The sequence below is a fragment of the Plasmodium brasilianum genome, chromosome 12 (assembly GCF_023973825.1).
Source record: "Plasmodium brasilianum strain Bolivian I chromosome 12, whole genome shotgun sequence".
In the NCBI taxonomy this organism is placed as follows: Eukaryota; Apicomplexa; class Aconoidasida; order Haemosporida; family Plasmodiidae; genus Plasmodium; species Plasmodium brasilianum.
In genome coordinates this window covers 1,351,782-1,373,403 of record NC_090125.1, presented here as the reverse complement: position 1 = coordinate 1,373,403, position 21,622 = coordinate 1,351,782, and the positions used below count along the sequence as shown (strand labels likewise).

The 21,622-nt window shown below is 24.9% G+C and overlaps 3 protein-coding genes across 3 annotated transcripts; 1 reads left to right on the top strand and 2 right to left on the bottom strand.

Moving 5' to 3' along the window:
* Window positions 1–2,014: 2,014 nt before the first annotated feature.
* On the bottom strand, window positions 2,015–3,428 carry MKS88_004276 (uncharacterized protein; the record flags this gene model as incomplete). The annotated part of the gene is made up of 2 exons (XM_067217438.1): window positions 2,015–2,538; window positions 3,155–3,428. 2 exons carry the CDS (start codon window positions 3,426–3,428, stop codon window positions 2,015–2,017), a joined length of 798 nt encoding a protein of 265 aa, XP_067071866.1.
* A 1,827-nt stretch (window positions 3,429–5,255) lies between these two features.
* MKS88_004275 (chromatin assembly factor 1 subunit B) lies at window positions 5,256–6,785 on the bottom strand (the record flags this gene model as incomplete). The annotated part of the gene is made up of 1 exon (XM_067217437.1): window positions 5,256–6,785. One exon carries the CDS (start codon window positions 6,783–6,785, stop codon window positions 5,256–5,258), a length of 1,530 nt encoding a protein of 509 aa, XP_067071865.1.
* Window positions 6,786–10,846: 4,061 nt separating this feature from the next.
* MKS88_004274 (AMP deaminase) lies at window positions 10,847–14,620 on the top strand (the record flags this gene model as incomplete). The annotated part of the gene is made up of 8 exons (XM_067217435.1): window positions 10,847–11,080; window positions 11,316–11,565; window positions 11,751–12,816; window positions 13,073–13,251; window positions 13,520–13,638; window positions 13,914–13,975; window positions 14,271–14,387; window positions 14,554–14,620. 8 exons carry the CDS (start codon window positions 10,847–10,849, stop codon window positions 14,618–14,620), a joined length of 2,094 nt encoding a protein of 697 aa, XP_067071864.1.
* Window positions 14,621–21,622: the final 7,002 nt, after the last annotated feature.

Genomic DNA, 21,622 nt, shown 5'->3' with positions numbered 1-21,622 from the left:
TGTTCTTTCTTACTATTTTAAAACAGTGTTTTAGAATGATTTAGCGTTTAAATTAACACACAGAAATCAAATTAATATTTATACATAAAAAGGAACGGATATACACTTTTAAAAAATGCGTACCAGTGGTAACAGTGTATATTACGATTAAATATAAGTATATGTGCGTGTATGTATGTATGTTCGTATGTAAGTACATATGTATATATGTATATATGTTTGTATGTTTGTATGTTTGTACGTTTGTATGTTTGTATGTATATATATGCATATGTATAAAAGGTGTAAAAACTAGTTGCATGATCTTTTTCAAAACTTTATTACAAAAAAAAAAAAAAAAAAAAAACTTATACATGTATGTATTTAATTATTTATTATTTTTTCTTTTTTTCATTTGAGGATACTGTTTAATTAGTGTACTAAACTGTTAAAACGAAGGTCTCAATCACAAAAAAAAAAAAAAAAAAAAGAAATGGAAAAAAATATGAACGAAAAACTGTCAACATGATAATCCAAAAAAAAAAAAAAAAAGTACAAGAGTTATAAAAATAAAATGTTGTAACTCCTTTTTGAAATTTATTGAAAACATGACTTCATGGAACAACAAGAATATTACAAGATGCTACTAGTGAGGATAAAAAGATAATGTAATGAACAAAAAAAATTAGTTACATTAGTAAATGGTAATAATTTTTTTCCCTCATTTTTTCCCCTTGTTTTTCCTTCTTTCCCTTGTTATTTCTGCTTTTTATTTTTATAAATGTGTCTAAGCGGATATAAGAATAAATTACACATGTATATTTCCACTTAGTACTGCTCACACATTCATAACCCCTTGTGATTATGTATAAAAAAAAAAAAAAAAATTAATCATACATATAATATATATATACATATAAACAGGTATTACTCCTTAGGGGTACATATAAAAATTTGTGATGTTTTCATTTTAAAAGCAGTGTGTTAAACTTTGAAAACGTCTATTTAAAATGGTTGAGGAGGGGAGGGAGAATAAGAACAAATGTACAGATAAATAAATAAAAAACTACGAAAAGAAAGCAAAAAAAAAGGAAATAAAAATGTCAAACTTAAGGCATTATTCATAACACATTATGCATTACTCAAGTATTTAACTCTGGATTTTGTAAATTGTTTCCATTTTGTTGTCAATTTTATCAATTTTGCCATTTTTGTAAATCCTTTTGATTTTTTTGTCGATTTTGTTAATTCATTTTTGTTAATTCAATTTTGTTAATTCATTTTTGTTAAGTCAATTTTGTTAATTCATTTTTGTTTTATTAATTTTTTTTTTATTTTTTCCGTTCTTTTTTTTTTTTCCACTTTTCAATTCTCATTCATAGAGGGAATATGTTTCCTCCATGAGTACCTCACAGAAAAAGGAAAAGAGGAAAAATCTGGAAAGTGCACATGCGCCTCTATTTTTCTTTTTTTTTTTATAAAAGATATAAATATAAAGTTATTGCAAGAATGCTTAATTTTTTTCAAATAGTTATTACGTTACTTTGTTTAGGCGAAAAGTAGATATAAACACAAACATTTACTTGTACATATGTAACAAATATGTATACTTATGTATATTCATTTAATCTCACAAATTTAAGCTGTCGTTTTTTCGTAGCGCACTTTAGCTACACGTTATAAGCAAGAATGTTTCCAGTATATATAAGTCTAGCGACAATATGGATATCTGAATGTATGTATATGTGTATGTATATGCGTATGTGTATATATATGTATGTATATGTATGTGTATGTATATGTATGTATATGTGTATGTATATGTATGTATATGTGTATGTGTATGTATGTATGTATATGTATATGTATATGTATGTATATGTATATGTATGTATATGTATATGTAAATGTATGTGTATATATATGTATATGTATGTGTATATATATGTATATGTATGTGTATATATATGTATATGTATATATGTGCTTATATGCATACCTATGCATGCGCAAGTGTGTATCCCGCGGGGGTACATCACTTAGACAAGTCTAAAAGGTCGTCTATTTTTTTTATATTTACCTTACACTGATCAATATCATTCTTGAGTTCAATTTTTTTGTACTCAAACTCATTTGATTCCCTAGGGTTTGTAGTAAGAACATAATTATTTGTTTTTTCCTTGGACGTAATACTTTTATACTGACTTATCTTTTCATTTAACTCAATTATTAACTCAGATCTATAATTTTTTAGAGCATCCATCATCTTCTCTTCTTTACTATGGGCATTACTAAAACCTGTTAATCTTTTTTGTGCACTTTGAATAATTTCTTTTCTTTCTTCGTCAGTTAAGACTATAGGTGCACAACTGGGTGGTACAACCTTACATTGTTTCTCAAGAAAAAGTTCATTTAATTTTTTTATTTCTTCATTTCGATTTTTCCCAATATGTATAGGAATTTCTTTTATGCTTTCATAATTTTTCGTTTCTTCTAAGATTTTAGACAATGGCTTTTTATGGGGTATTTTGTCGATGGGATTTTCTTTTTCATTCTTTTCTGAAAGAAGGTATTTCAGAAGGAAAAGACAAGAAAAATTAGGAAAAAAAAAAAAAAAATGAACTAGTGCAGATATGGTGTTGTAAATGAATCATCGCCACGTTAGAAGAACATTATTTGCTACGCTGCTGTATAATATCATTTTTTTTGTTCATTTTTTGTTCATTTTTTGTCATGTACTGTTAATTCTTTTTTTTTTTTTTTTTTTTTTTTTCAAAATTTTATCTAGCTTAACTTCACAGTTTTTCTGTTCATTGCTAATTTGTATTTGTAAATATTTTACTTCTCCGACTTGGTAAATCTACGTTAATTTTTTAACCTTCATTCTTTATTATGAAGAAATAATACTACTAAGTGGAGTTGCGGGGGAGGTATTCCCTTGGTCAGACTTAAATCTATCAGTTAATTTTGTTTACTAGTCTCATTTATTACTGTACATGTGTGCATATATAAATAGTTAGACTAACTGAATGTGCAGCATTTTTGTTTTAACTTTTTTTTCACATTTTTCCTGCATTTTTTTTAAATAATTTCTTCTTTTTTTAATTGTTTTCTTTTCCATTTTTAACTTTTGTTTTTTCCATTTTTTTTCAATTTTTTCTTCCAATTTTTTAACTTTTAAAGGACGGGTAGCTTATCTGAACTTTTCTGGACCCTTTTTTCTGGGCTTCATTCTCTTCTTCCTTTTCTTTCTTTTTTTTAACAAAGCTTTTCGGATTAATTAAATCAGGGTTAATTTTTGTTCTTTCTCCGTACAGGTAATAAAGTAGCTTACCTGCTTTATTGTCTAAACCAAACGACTTCCAGAAATTTTTATGTGATTCAGGTTTATCATATTTGACATTGTCATCATCTTCTGTTAAGTTTTCATCATTTTCGTTTGTATCCATCTTAATTACTTCAACATATGAACGCGTGAGGTGGGATGCAGATGAGCTGCATAGGTATGTATTCAATATATCACTCTCGCTGTGTGTATATGTGTGTACACGCACGTATATATATATATATATATATATATATATATATATGTATTCATATATGAGTGCATATATAGCTGATGCGTATGTACTGAACAAATGCGCAATAGGCGAATTGTCAAAAACGTAGCTGCACTGAAAAAAAGACGAGCATAAGAAGCTATTGTAATTAAATGATTTACACTATGTATTAATGAAGGAAATTCTCACATTGCACACTTAAAAGAGACTGGCACACATACATAGGTTTATACATACATACATATATATATATATATATTTTATATGCGCATATATACATACGTGCACACGGGCCATATTTTTTCAAGTCGCTAACAGCAATAAGGGAGAGTAATAATCAAGAGTTTATGAACGTGTGCAGAACTCCTTTTTAGGTTGGAGAGTCGTACATTAAATGCCATATAAAAGGAAAAATAAAAATAAGCTTGTTTGTTGTTCCGTAAAATTTTTTTTTTCAGAAATATATTTTACACTATCTTTACATTTTGAGGACGTGCACAATTTGCTTTCTACATTTTTTAATCGTAAAATGGAAATGAAAACGTATACATACATGCGCATATAATCACATGCACATATGCCTATAATATGTGTACATATGTATACACATACGCACATGTCTAAATAAGCTATTCTAATTGAAATTTTTCAAAAAAAAAAAAAAATCACATATTAAACGTTGAACTCATAAATCATAAGATTTTTAAAAATTAAAAAAATATACGTTATTTTGCTGAAACACAAAAAAAAAAAAAAAAAGAAAAAAAGGAGAAAATGGAAAAAAGGAAAAAAGGAAAAAAGGAAAAAGAAAAGATAAAAAAAAATGAAAAGGAAAAAGAAAAAGAAAAAGAAAAAAAAAAAATAAAAAGAAAAATGAAAAGGAAAAGGAAAGATAAAAAAAGATAAAATAATTTAATTTTTTTTTTTTTTTTTTGGGTATTAAAGGTACCGTATAAATATAGCACACTAATCTGTAACGTAATATGTGGTACCAATAATATTATTTTCCTTTGCAATATTACAATATAATCTCATAATACATGCGAACATGCGCAATAAATATATGGTAAATAAATTATAACTCCTTTAAATACGTATGGTGGTTTAGAATTGTGCGCTGCGAGGAAAAAGCGCACTCATGTGAATACACAAGGGCAAATATAAACACATTAATAAACACGTACCGTAGTACATGTACAAATGCGTGCATAAGTACATACACAAATGCGTGCATAAGTACATACACAAATGCGCGCATGAGTATATTATACATCTATATGTGTTGCACTTCTAAGTGAAATTTTTTCAACTCCTTAAGTCATTAACAAAACGAAAAATCCTAATTGTGCTCGTACTTTTATGCTTTAACAAGGGGAAAAAGGGAAAAAATTAACCATCACACACATATCTAAGTGGGTCAAGTCATAACTCGCTTTAAATAAATTTTATTTTCAAATTTTCAAATATATATGAGATTTAGGGCAAAAGCTTACAATTTTTCAACTGAACACGCTTACTTCCTTGTTTTGTCTAATAAGATAAATTTTTCTGAATAATTCCTCTGAAATGCAGCGTTTAACTTTGCTCCTCACACATATGAGCATACGTATGCATATATATATATATATATATATATATATATATATATATATATATATATATATTTATATTTATGTTTGTATTTATTTCTTTTCCCCTCCGTTATTAGCCCCCCGCTCACTGAAATATGAACTGTTCATTCATGTGCCACACTTGCAGCGAGTTATCGACCCCAACAGTAGCGACCAAGAACGTGTTGCTGTTCGCCCAGGACATATCATAAACACTTCCAACATGACCCCCATGAACAAACAATAACTGTTTTGGTATTTTTTTGGGGTTATTATAAATATCATCATCTAATTTTCTGACTTGTTCATAATTTACTGAGTTTCTAGAAATATCCCAGATACAAGCAATTCCATCGTCTGAACAAGATCCAAAAACACCTGACTGCATCAGGCAAAATTTAATTCTGTTAATACTTTGAGTATGATAATCTATTTTAAGTAAAGATTCTTTATTAAATCTCATATCCCATATAGAAATTAATCCATCAGTATATCCACATGAAAAAATATAATCCGAAAAATTATCAAAAGAAAATGTATTCATTGGTTCGTTATGATCTTTAAAATTTATTTCAGGTTTTGAAAAAAAATATTTTTTTCTTATATCATATAAACTCATATATCCTTCATCATCACACACACCAAGGGCATTATTAAATTTGGGATGAAAAAACACATCATTTAAAGATGTTTCTTTATTTTTATTTGTCCATGTACATAAAGGACTTAGAGTTGGAGTATTTTCATAAATTTTTATATTATAATCAGCTGTTTTTCCAATTTTATTAATACCATATGTCCTTGGTACTTCATTACTTTTTGTTCCTTTGTTAATATCCCATAGACAAATACTTCCATCGGATGCACATGAGGCTAACAGTAGGTTACTAGTGTTTACGTCCATGGAAGGATCATCAGTACCTTCTGTTCCGTCATTTTCATTTTCATCATTAAATACATTAGTATTTTTATTACTACAGTTGTTATATATTTTATTAATATTCCAGCATAAGCCACTTCCTTCACTTGTATGTCCTTTTAATATCATCTGGGGGTAACATGTAGATATATCAGAAGGAAATGAAGGATGTTTTGTATAATCAAATAATAATATATTTCCATTATATGTTTGTGTAACTATAAAAAACGAATTATTGGGTAAATGGGTAGCTCTTATCACTTCACCTGGATGTAACAGTTTTGCTTTTATTTCAAAAGATGGTAATGGATGACCTTTTCTTTTCTTTTTATTACTTATAAAACCTGTATAATTCTCATATTGTAGTACATCTTCCTTTGTAGAATATAATGGAAATTTAATTTCACCTATGTATACATATTCAGAATCTTGATTAGACGTGTGTGTACCTAAAAGTATTTTATTTGTAAAATAATTGGTTTTTGACTTAAAAGAATTCTCGCTTCCTAAAAATTCAACTGTTAACGATGGCCAATCTAATTTGTTTTTTAAAAGTGAACTATATAAAAATGGAGTGTTTTTCCTCCATATTATATATCTTTCATTAATAATATCTACCTTTGCATTTTCATTTGTTTCATTCTCTATTGGACTTTTAGATTCATAAGAGTCCATCAAATCATAGCTTTTGTTTTTTTCGCTTATTATGTCTATCATTTTGATAACTCTTTCCTTATACGTCCTTTACGCATATGCTAAAAAATGGCATGCTAGCGCGCGCATGGTTCGGTGGACCGTCCTATGCATTCTTACGTGCGTACATGCGTACATACATACGTACATACGTTAATAAATGCATACATATATTTAAACGTGATACCTGCATATACTTATTTATGTGTGTATATATGTAAATATATGGAAGTAAATATATGTACATATGTATACTCAAATATGTACATGTTCATGCATTATGCTTGCATACGATACCTATGCATGTGTTGCTCGTGCTACGCGTGTGCGCATTACACATGCACGCTTATCGCGAATTGGAAAAAAAAAAAAAAGATAAATGAAAATAACACGTGCTAAATTTCAGATATTTAAAAAAAGGCCAAATTTAAACGTGTGGAAAACGCATATATATGTTCGTATTCATACATATATGTACGTACATTAAAAGAGATAGACCTTATGAATGCGCTAAATTTAAATTAGCAATGACGAAAGAAGAGTACTTAAAAGTCTTTCGAGTATATTCATATTTATATGCTAGCAGTTAAAAAAAGAGGGAGGGTACAAACGAAAGTAAAAATAATACAAATCTGTTTATCGTATATATATATATATATATATATATATATATATATGTACATATGAATAATTTTCTTAACATCCACAAGATTGACTTTTGTATGTTTCGCGTACTCCGCACATTCTGCATATTTTGCATATTTTAGGTATTATTTTTTTTTTTTTTTTCAATTTCTCTTTTGGATTTCTTCATTTTGAGATCACACATATATGTGCCCCATGTTTACATACACGGATGTACGAGCGTTTGCGGACACTTGAAAATTAGATAGATAAAATATATTGTATTTTGCATTTAAGATTTTATATTTTTTACTTAAAACATGTTTTCTCATATTATTTAATTTATATATTATATTTTATATTTTGTACTTAATATTATTTATCTTATTTTTTTTATTTTTTAATTGCATAAACTTCAGTACTTTTTTATATAAACTGATAATCGACATTTTTCATTTCTATGTAAAGCATATCCATCATTTCCGTATAAGGCACACGAAAAGAAACACATCTCACTGTAATGCGCCCCCCCCTCCAAAAAAAAAAAAATAAAAATAAAGCAAAGCGAAATAAAGCAGAACGCAGTAAAGCAAAGCGAAATAATGCAAAATGGAAAAAAATAAATGAGAAAATTTTCTCAAACTATTAAGGTCGCCCTTCTTTAAATTGGCATACATGAAATTCTCGAAATTTCAAAATTAAAAAGTGGTAATTTTTAAACCTTTTTACATTGTTCATTGCGGTATTTAATCCTACACAGAAGTGTTAGCTATTTGATAACGAGCCTCTTTTTTTTTTTTTTTTTTCTTTTTTGGAGTTATTGAATAAATATATATAATAAATACTTAAGAAATTGCGTAAAATCAAAAGGAAATCATACATTACGTACATAATGTGCCAAAAGTAGACAAGTGCTAAGAACGCAAATATGGAAATATATTTGTTTCCATGCAAACTAAAGAGAAAATAGAAAAAAAAAAAAGAAGGAATAAACTAAAAATCCGAATCAGTACAACTAAAAAAAAAAAAAAAAAAAAAAATCTTTTTTTACATTCCTGTGAGCAAAAGCAATATCCATATTTTTGTAAGAAAAGGTATCTTTAATTTTTGCTTATAATATTTTGGTCTAACAAGTTAATTTATATTTAATAAATTCAAAAATGACGAACATATTGTTGTTGAATTATTTCTATATATTTGCCCCTAAACAATGTAACTTTTACTTGTATACAGGATTGATATTTTAAACAAAAAGAGAGTTATCGAATTTTTGTATATATATATACATATATATATATGGAAGTTTTTACATTAACAAGTCAGAATTTTTTTTTTCTTTTTTTTAAAATAAATTATTAGACATGATAAATGTATGAACAAGTAATAATTTTTTTTTTTAATGATCCCTCATTCGTTCTCCTTTTGAAATGTGTGAACAGGATGCTTTATTTGTTTTATAAATCCTTTTACATTTTACAATTGATGAATGCCTTTATATATGTACGTACAGAATTATACGTACGTATGCATCAACATAGGTATTCACAAATTTTGGCGTTAGCTATGAACGAATAATTTATAGTTGCATTGGTAACTATGACTAATATATTTGTAATAATCGTTTCAAGGTCCAACACATTATAATTCATTTTAGTCACATACCTATAAATCTGTATATATATATATATATATATATATATATGTAAATATGCACATTTTCCCCATTTATGTGGGCACTGTTCTCATTTTTCGAATTTTCCTTTTCCTTTTTTTTTTGGACCATTTCTTTTTTTTGTGACTCTAGTAGAGATCCCTCCTTATTCATTTAAGAAGCTGCAGAAAGGAACATACACCTTTCACTATTTATGTTGTTGTTACAGTTGTAAATAACTTTTCCAAATTGTAATAATTCGGGGGAGTCATATGACTAAGAAATACAGTTTAGTTGCTGTTTGTATGTACAAGTCAGGAACTAAACGGAGAAAAATTAACACACACTTTTACACAAGGAAAAAAAGAAAAAAAAATATATAAATACATACACATGTGCATATAAACACATAAAATTCAGCGCAGAACATTATAACCGCTTATCTATCTAGTAAAATGTTCAATAATGCAAGTAGTTTATGTGACGTATTAAAATATATTTAAATATAAAATCAGTGTTTGTATTTTTTTGCAGAGTAAAAAATGACTTTTTATTATTTTTTTGAAAACAACTGAATTTATGCTATCTTGATGTTCAAATTTTAATTTACAAAATATGCCGTAGCAAAAGTTTTTTTGTTTTAGTATGAGTATTATTTTTTTATTTTCTAATTTTTTTTTTTTCTTCATTTGATATAATTTAATCATATTATATATGTACTTTAACAATGTTGTAAATGGGTTTTATTTTTGTTCTTCAATGTTCATCAAAATAGTAAAAAGTTGAATTATAAATGTGCATGCATGATATTTATGTTACAATAATTTTTCTTTTTTTTTCTTTTTTTTTCTTTTTTTTCATTTTTTTTTTTTATCGTTTTTTTTTTTTTCGTTTTTTCTTTTTTTTTGTTTTTTTTTTTTTTTTTTTTTATCGTTTTTCTTTTTTATCGTTTTTTCTTTTTTATCATTTTTCTTTTTTATCGTTTTTTCTTTTTTATCGTTTTTTCTTTTTTTTCGTTTTTTCTTTTTTATCGTTTTTTCTTTTTTTTCTTGTTTGGTTCTCATTTGTTTTTGTTCATAAAAAGGCATAAAATATGTACAGGTCAGGCAAAATTTATTAAATATCCTTACACTGTTAATGTAATCCTTAACATTTTCAAGTGTTTTTTCTGCTAAAAAAAAAAAAACACACTATTTGTTCACTGTTGCTATGTGTGCATTTTTGTATATATACGTTTCCTGTGTAGTATGAATACTCGCATATTATATGTATAAAAACTTCATAACCTAAAAAAGACCTTTAAAAAGTAAATGATCAGAATAAATAACTAGAGGAGATGAAATACACTGTACAGATTTATGCACATTAAAAATAAACAATCGGTGTAATAAAAATTGTTCCATCGAAATAGGACCAAGCATAAAAATTATGTAAAAAATATACTTACCATAACGCTAAAACAGTGAGTTAATTTTTATTGGAAGATCAATACCCAGGATTTACATTTTTTAACAGGTGCATATGTAAGGTTTTCTCTGTTTGTTTGTCCGAAAATGCTCATACATTTGCATTTACACAGGCATATATATATATATATACATGTACACGTTATTATTTTACGCCCTTCCCCTGTAAACATTTTTAATTTTGTGATGGCAGATCCTCTAACCTGAAGAAAAGCAGCTGATGTGTGTGCGCATGTGTATATATAAGTGCATGCGTACACGTGTGTTCCTGTGTATAAATAAACAAATGCGTATACTTGTGTGCATATATACTTGTGCGTGTACATTTTTAAAGTTGTGTAATAATGAAACGACCAGGTGTCAATACTGACTCCGATACACCTTTGCTAAAAAAAAAAAAAAAAGGGTGGGACTTTCTGCACGAAGTGATGATGAAGATCTCATCAAACGCAAACATAAAATATGACGAAAATGCTTTAATAAATAAAGGACTTACCGATTTGAAATCCTCGAATCGTTTCAGCTTTACTCTATCTTCATCCGGTAACATTCCCAGAGAGGAACTGGACGTAACAAAGGTATACCGTTCGTAATTGTAGCAACACGTAATATGGAGTAGCGTATTGGCGTATACAAGTGCGTATATACATACGCACATATATACATATATATATATGTGCACATTCGTGTGCCAACATTTATATTCCCATTCCGATGAGCATCTTTTACTAATTAAGGAACTCAAAAATGTATGCATATTGTTACGTATCATTTTTTTTCTCTTTTTTTTTTTTTTTTTTTTTGTATGCGTAGAAAATATTGAGAATATGCAACTTAAGGGATGAATTTATAAAAACTTTCCCTGATATTGATACGCCATTAATTGATAATAGGAGAACATTAGAATATAATAAACAAAAAAATCCTTATAAAACTGAGTCTTCTGAACCTTTATATAACCCTAACAATGTTGTTATTTTAAAAAAATGCAATGCTTTTATTAATTTTGTTGATGGGATTTTTTACGTTCACTGGGATGCAAACACTGATCAAGGACCTAAAAGTAAGATAACAGTGCACATTCATTGCTGTGCATTGTGCGATTGTCCATTCTCACGCGCGAACTGGCACATATATACATACATACATACGTACGTATATATATATATGTAACGTAATAGCTTGCCGCATACACATGTAACATAGTAGGTTTCCGCTTAATTATATGACTTCATTTCCCCTTTGCAGAAAAAGAAGAGTGCACCGAAGAAAATAAGTTAGCGGGGGCCTGGGGCATAAAAACGACTGAGGAATTTCTGTTGTCCATTGAGGAAATAATGATAGCTGTTCAAGATCCTGCATGCAAAAGTTTTTGTTATCAAAGATTGAAGTACTTGGAACAGAAATTTGATTTCCATATTATGTTTAATGGAGCATTAGAACTAAGTGAAACAACAAGTATTAAACATCGAGATTTTTATAATGTTCGAAAAGTAGATGTACATGTTCACCATTCTGCATGCATGCAGCAAAAAGCATTGCTAAGTTTTATAAGAGAAAAATATATATCTGAACCTAATACTATAGTGTACATAAATGAAAAAGGAGATAAAATGTCATTAAAAGAAATTTTCGATAAAGAATTAAAAAGTTCAGCATATGATGCAACAGTAGATAGCTTAGGTGTTCATGCATTAGGAAATTGTTTTCACCGATTTGATTTATTTAATGAAAAATATAATCCATTTGGTCAGAAATTATTAAGAGACATTTTTTTAAAAACAGATAATTATATAGATGGTAGATACTTAGCTGAAATTACAAAAAGAGAAATACAAAATTTAGAGAGATCTAAATATCAACATGTTGAATGGAGAATATCAATTTATGGAAGAGATAAAAACGAATGGTTAAAATTAGCAAAATGGGTATTAGACAACAATTTAAGTAGCGTAAGAGTACGATGGGTTGTACAAGTTCCTCGATTATATCATATTTATAAAAAAAGGAAATTAATAAAATCTTTTGATGAATTTCTAAGAAATATATTCGAACCTTGTTTTCAAGCTATAAAAGATCCAGAACATAACAAAAAAATTTTTGAATTTTTACATCAAGTTGTTGCTTGGGATAGTGTTGATGATGAAACTGCTATTTCGAAATATACTATGAAAGGAGGGGAACTACCTCCCCCTGACAAATATACAAGCGATAATAACCCTCCTTATTCTTATTACGCTTATTATATGTATGTTAACATAAGATCGTTGAATCAATTTTTGGCTAGTAGGAATTTGAGACCAATGGCATTCAGGTTAGGCGTGTTCACGCATGAACAGAAAAAAAAAAAAAAAGAACACTTGTCGATGAGTGTTTAACTTGCGTGAGTGGACGCTTTTTACCTAAGCTCCACATTTTGTAGCTATACCGCTTTGTCACCATACCGCTTTACCACTATGTGCATTCTCCTTTTTCTTTTTCTTCTACCCCTACCTTTTTAAATATCTCCACCCGAGTATTTTTTTTTATACACAAAAAATATTGTTTCTCCTTTTTTATGACCTGTTCAGGCCGCATTGCGGTGAAACGGGGAATATAAGTCATTTGGCCACCATGTTTTTATTAGCTGACAGAATAAATCATGGTATCAATTTGAGGAAATCTCCAGTCCTGTTATATTTGTATTATCTTAAGCAAATTGGGCTAGCACTTTCTCCTCTATCGAATAATGCCCTCTTTTTGCAAATAGGTATACCCATCGTACAACACTGTTCAATGTGTTGTATATAACTGCATTTTACGCCAGCTTCAGTTTTTGACGCCCCTTGGATGGGACGTCGGCACATATATATGTGTAAATATGCCAAGTTTGTTTACTTTATTTTTTACTCTATTTGTTGCCTCATTTTTTGTTATTTTTTATCTCATTTTTTTTCTCGTTTTTTATCTCATTTTTTTTCTCGTTTTTTATTTCATTTTATTTTATTTTTTTCCCATTTCCCCCCCTTTTATTTTAGAGAAAAGCCCATTTAAACGCTTCTTCAAAATTGGGTTAAATGTATCACTATCGACAGATGATCCTTTGATGTTTCATTTTACTGATGAGCCATTATTAGAGGAGTATTCCATATGTGCAGTAATTATGCTTTTATTAATTATTACGTCGTTACGTTGTTACGTTGTTACGTTGTTACGTCGTTACGTTGTTACGTCGTTACGTTGTTACGTTGTTACGTCGTTACGTCGTTACGTTGTTACGTCGTTACGTTGTTACGTCGTTACGTTGTTACGTTGTTACGTTTTTTTTAATATATTCGCATGCGCATGTGAGCTTTTGCAAACATTCTTTTTCGTATGCATATATGTATACGCGTCTACATACTGTCACATTTACGTGGTTTTACTTTTAAGCATATATGGAAGTTAAGTGCAGTAGATCTATGCGAAATAGCAAGAAACTCCGTTATTCAAAGGTACAAAAAAAAAAATTTTTTTTTTTTTTGTCTTTTCATTCTCTTGAAGTTATACATTTAGTAGTAAAATTACAAAAAAATAAAAAATATAAAAGGAAAAATATATATTTATTATTTTAATTATTTTTATTATTTTTATTATTTTTATTATTTTTATTATTTTTATTATTTTAATTATTTTTATTATTTTAATTGTTTTTTATTATTTTTATTATTTTTATTATTATTATTATTTTTATTATTATTATTATTTTTATTATTTTTTTTTTTTTATATTATTTTTTTTTTTTTTCAGTGGGTATGAACCATCTTTTAAAAAGCACTGGTTGGGAATTGCCGAAGAACAGGACTTACTAAATTTTCAAAACAACCCGGAAAAAACGAATATTCCTAATACTAGGATGACTTACAGGTAATGATTATATTGGAGAATTAATGGATAAATAAATACACACACACACACAAAAAAAAAAAAAAAAAATACACACATGTGAATATTCACATATATGTATTCATATTCCCAATATATTTACAAATAAGCAAAATTTTTGCGTTACTTCCTCATTTTACGATTACAGGAAAAACACATTAGCTGAAGAGAATGAAAACATAAAGAGACTTGCGAATTATACAAATCATGCATAAATATGTATCCCCAGTTAGGACTATTTTTATATTAAAATGAACGCATTTCGCGCCTTTAAATTATGGAAATTATTTTTAATAGTTGGAACTTTATCCTATATCCATGTATACATGTACACAACCTGTACACTGAGATACATTTACATGTCATTAAGTGTAGATGTGTGTAAGCATACATGCGAATTGGTAATGGAATTATTTGTGACCCGTTTCTATATTTGCAGTAAAATAATGTTTTGTTTTAAGGCTTCAAACCGATAGGTGTAAATTTGGTTGTTATAGTTTTTATTTTTATTAACAGTTCATATGTTACGGTGTAATTTCTTATATTATTATTTTATTTTATTTTGTTCTTAATTTTTTTTTTTTTAAATAGCTAAATTTTACATTTGACACTTCAAGTTTTAATAATTTTTTTTTATTAACAGTTCATACGTTGCGCTTTAATTATTTATGTTATTATTTTATTTTGTTTTATTTTGTTTTATTTTGTTTTATTTTGTTTTGTTTTGTTTTATTTTGTTTTGTTTTATTTTATTTTGTTTTGTTTTTTTTTATTTTGTTTTATTTTGTTTTATTTTGTTTTATTTTGTTTTATTTTGTTTTATTTTGTTTTGTTTTTTTTTATTTTGTTTTATTTTGTTTTGTTTTATTTTGTTTTGTTTTGTTTTGTTTTTTTTTATTTTGTTTTGTTTTATTTTGTTCTGTTTTGTTTTTTTTTTTTAAAAAGCTAAAATTTTACATTTAATACCTTAAACTTTAAGTTTTATTCCTTTCTTTTATTAACAGTACATACATTTTGCTACGTGTATATTTACCTATTTTTTTTTCTTTTAAAAACAGTTAAGTTCTATATTTTCGTTTTTTCTTTTTTGTCAATTATTAAGAACACAGAAAAATATTCCTTATGTATTTCTCTTTTTTATAATTCACTACTATAATAGCATTAATTTCCTTTTTATTTGATTTTATCTTTAACATATTATGGTCGCATTTGCTAAAGAAGCAGTAGAAACAGCAAAATTAGCAGAACGTCGTTTATATGCACACGTGGTTAAATACAAGCAGTTTTACATACATAGTTAAGTATACATTATGATATATGTGTGCATAAAATAAAAATTGATCGTACTGAACAAAAATAGAAAAAAAACATATCCATTACAATATATTATAAAAATGTAAAGAATAAAACTTTGCTTTTGTTTTAATCTGTTTTCACCGAATTGCTTAATAAATGTGGAACAGGCAAAAATAAGTAAAATGTGCATATTGTAGTGTACTTAAGCAATATATAAATATATAAATGCATACGTGCACATGTATAGTGTACACATATGATGCATAGTATTTTTTGCAAGAATTATTTTTAAGGAAGAGAACGCGGATAATACTGCGTGCTTTCTTCCATAATTTTTTAATTATTATTATGGAAGTAGAGTGCTTGCAAAAAAACATAGTTTAATGTGGTGAAAAAAGAAATATTAAAAATACAGTGCTGCAATAACATTTGCATTAAAAGGTTTTTTTTTGCATATTGTTGCAAAAGACGTAATTCAAGAAATTTGTTATGCATAGTTCATATGGATTCTCTGTATATGGTCTGTTCGGTATGGACTGTTCATATGGATTCTTAACATATGGATTTTTCGCATGAACTGTTCAGATTTTTTTTTTTTAAGATTACAAAAAAGTGATTTGATTCTTGTTAAGTGGTGCGCAAGAAAATGGTAGAAAAAAGAAAAATATAAAACAAAAAAAAAGGAAAAACAAAAAAATAAAAAAAGAATAAAGGAAAAACAAAAAAATGAAAAAAGAATAAAGGAAAAACAAAAAAATGAAAAAAGAATAAAGGAAAAACAAAAAAATGAAAAAAGAATAAAGGAAAAACAAAAAAATGTAAAAAGAAAAAAAGAAAATGGAAAAAAGAAAATGGAAAAACCGTTAGGAAATAAGCTCTTATTAACAACTATAAAAATAATTACTCAAATGGTGTGCTAACTTAACTGTGAGAAGGATATATGTATTCTACAAGATAATTATGTTTAAGTGTACATCTATACAAATATATATTCAATTATATATTTTATACGAGTATGTACATATCACATATATAAACACATAAGGCTTAAAATTTTTACAAATATTTTCGTACTACTTAAAATATGATTTCTACGTTAAAAGCTGGTTGTTATTTTTTAATTTAAAAAGAATAATAAGCGCAATGCATATAAAAAAAAAAAAAAAAAAAAAAACAGGGATATTTTAAAATATGTTAATCGCGAATGAAAGTACTAAATCTGATCATGAAATGAATATTATTATATATATATATATTTAATTATATAATTAACTATATAAATAAGTATATAAATTTATATATGCATAATATTAAGCCTTTAAATGTCAAAAATGTATATTATGGAAACTCTTTTTTTTGATTTTATTACATTCAGTTTTATTTTATATCTAATTATATAAAAACTGGATGAAAATTTAAAGAATATTAACTACAAATATAAAAGGAGAATTTTCTTTTATCAACAAAAAGTGAATAGAATTATTATTATGTTACTTTCTTACGACTATGGAATTTAGGCTTTTATTATATAAATGGAAAGAATAAAGCTTATAAGTATGTAAAATATATAATATAAATAAATAAATATATATATGAACATATATATACACATATTTTTATACAGTAACATATTTTATTATAATTATTTTCTTAATATATTTTTTCTTACATAAAGTATTCTACAAATATATAAAAAAAATATATATATATATATATATATATATAAATACAACGTTACTGACGTATGAACAATGAGTAATTTTCTATAAATTTCAAGCTTCTAAAAAGTACATGGTCACAATAATATAATATATTATGCTGTACATTCATAAATAAATATATATATATATATATATAAATTCATATGTGTATTGTTTACATATCAATTTAAAAATATGTATTATTATTATATTATTATTAAAAAGGGGAAAAACCCGTTGCATGCAAAAAATAAAATTTATAATAGAAATAATCTCTAATAATAAAAAAAAAAAAAAACTAATAAAATTTTATATATAAAGAAGTGTACCGATGAAGTTATTATAATATATTTATAAAAATAACATATAAAAAAATGCATTACAATTTTCATTAACTCATATAAAAAATTATTTTAGTTCAAATTTTAGTGAAAGAAAATAGTAAATTACATTGTTGTTTAAATTTGTACATATATATATGTATATATATATATATATATATTTAATTTATACTTATATATATATATATATGTATTATTTATATATATAAGTTTATGTATATATATATATATAAATATAATAAATTTTTAAACATGCATATTATATTCCTTTTTGCATGCAAAAATAGTATACTTTAAGATAAATTAAAAAAAATATATATATACACTTTTCTTAGGTTCAAAATATGCGTTGCGATGAACTGCAAATATCATTACTCTTCATATGCGTATATATACAAAAATAAATATTACATGTAAATATATATATATATACATATTCATAAATGTACATGTTTAGGTATGTATAAATATATGTATTATATAGGCTGCATTGGGTATGTAATATTTTATAACACCCTACTGAATCAGCTCCTACTTTATATATATATATATACATATGTATATATATATATGCCCGTATAAGGTTAAAGGTAATATTGTTGGTAGAATAGGCGGGGGACAAAAAAAAAAAAAAATACATATATATATATATACATATATATATATATATATATATTTGTATTTATTTAAGTAATATAGTTACATTTTTTTTTAACGTTTTGATTTTATTTAAGATACACTTTTTCTAATAATATATATGCACGAAAATTACAGTTCAGAAAAAAAAAGAAAAAATATATAGAGTTTTTGAAATGAATATATATGTTTTTTAAGGAACACACTACACAATCATGCTTGATTTTTTTTTTCTTTTTTCTTTTTTTTCCTTCCCCTTATAAATTGAATATTAAAAATGCGTACAATACAGAATTTTAAGATACTACATATTGTTATTATAGTACATGTGACTTTTATTAATAATATAAACACATATTATATATTTTATATATTTGTATATATTTGTATATATTTATGTATATTATATATATGTATGTTTCTATGTATATATGAATTTATATGTTAAGCAATTGTTTCATTTTTTATAATATGTAAAAATAAAATTGTTAAGAAAATTATGCATTGTTCATATTTTTTTCATAACCCCATGTTTACTGATAATTAAAAATATAAAATTTTATTTAAAAAAAAAAATTATGTCAATATTTTATAACATTGCTATAGTATTTTCACATTAATTTAAGGTGTTATAGTAACACTATATTTCATTTGCGTTATTTTACGTACTTTAGTATTATATGCTGAATATATATTGAATTCTTATATACATTATTATGCATATATCATTGTAAATACATTATTATACATTCATTATTATACATTCATTATTATACATACATTATTATACATACATTATTATACATTCATTATTATACATTCATTATTATACATTCATTATTATACATTCATTATTATACATTCATTATTATACATTCATTATTATACATACATTATTATACATATATATATTATTATATATATACCGATATACATGTATTATTATATCAATATTATGTATATATGAATGACGTATAATATTGCGACAAATTGGGTTATTTTTGCGCAAGAGAAGTGATGATGAGAAAATTTTGAAATATAATGAACAGTACAGAAAAAAAAAGTAATATACATAAATAAATATACAAAATAAATGTGTTTACATATATGTAGATATATGTAAACATACATATATATATATATACCAGTATTTGTGTATTTATATATTTATGTTTAATACATAATAAAATCATTTACATGTATCATACATAACAATATTAATAAAAACCTGTGCAGCTATGACAACATATTAGTTTATTAAAAGTTCATATTATATGAAGGCTTGCTTTAATGGCACTTACATTATATTCAAATAGAATAAAGTAAAACGCAAATGAGCAATAAATTGTATTCATATATGTTTATATGCATACATACATAATATATATGTAAATTTTTATTTTTTTATATATAATTTTCATCTATATATATGTACAAAGTACGTTTTATTGGCATAAGCATACATTTATATCATATATTATACTCTTAACAATATTGTAAATACCAAAACAAACTCAAAAAAAAAAAAAAAAAAAAGTCTCACCGTATCATTACAACCTTAACGAAAAAAGAACAAGCAGTAAAATGTTGTACAACATATACATATAAATATATATATACACATATGTACGGACTTAAATGTATATATGTAGTTGTTACTACAACTATACATGTATACATGTATACATATATATATATATATATATATATGTATAAGTGCCACTGTTTTTTTCTTTTAATTCAAATCAGCCATTTTTATAAAGTTCTTGTCCAAAGTAATTTTGTTTCGATTGAAAACATCATTTATTTTGACGTTGATAATATACCATATATGGTACAAAAGAAATTGTTTTTTATACGTCTATTTTTATTTTGTTCATTTTATTTACTTTTCTTCCCATTAATTTTTTTTTTCATACTTCAATGCTTTCTTACTTTTTTTTATATATATATAAATATATTATATATATATGTATATATTATATATATATGTATATATTATATATATATGTATATATTATATATATATGTATATATATATTTTTTTTCTTTAAAAAGAAAGCAGACATCATCATATATGCCATTTTCTTTTAACTGTTTTTATCATTTTATGATTAATAATAAGACTGCGTAATATACTATTATTTTATATATTTTTTTTTTTTTATCATAGTATTATTATCTATCATATATTTCTTTACTGCCACAGCAAATTAAAAAAATACGTTTTATTTTGTTTTATTAATAACATTACATATATATATATTATAATTATAATGTATTAACGGATCACGTTTGTTTTTTGTTTTACTGCGTTTTAATTTTTTTTATTTATCTAAGCATGTACGTAATAGCATATAATGCCATATAAACATATATATATATATATGCGCATCTAAATAAAATAACTTGTAATACTATTTAAAAAAAAAAAAAAAAAAAAAAAAATAGACTATCTCTCTTACTACATGCTTTAATTTTTAATGAATTTTTTTTATTGATTGTTTTTGCATTTTTTTTTTTTTTTTTTGATTTTTTTTCTTTTTTTTTTCACTTCTTTTCTTTTTTATTTTTTCATTTCTTTTCTTTATTAAAAAAAAAAAAAAATAGAAAAAAGCAAAACCGAAACCAACCAAGCTTCTCTTGTTTGGTTTATAATAAAAATAAGAAGATGGGTAGGGTTCTAATTTTTTTAGAAAAAAAGTAGTTATTTATTACTTAATTTTTTTCAAGTATTATGTATATATATATATATATATATATACATTTTTTTTTTCAAATATATAAAAATAAAATATGTTATATTAATATTTATATTATTGTTATATATATAGTTGTATAATATTATTTTTTTTTTTCTTTATTTTTTGAAGTCTCACAACGCATATTTTTTTTTATATTATTTTTTTTGACATTTTTTTCAAGTATTTATATTTTCAACATTTTGTTTACTGTTATCTTTTGAAATAATAAATAAAAAAAAGAGTATATATTTATATATATATATATACTTAAATATCTATTTTATATATGTTAATGTATACATAATATATATATATTTTTTTTTAAATTGTATTATTTTTTTATTTCTTTTTAATGACTGTTAAAATATGAGAAGAGATATATCAGTTCTACAAAGTAAGAAAACGGGACATGTTTTTTTTATTTTTATAATATTATTATTATTAATAATAATATATATATGTTGTTATAGCAAATAAATTAACATTGTTGGTGTTACGCA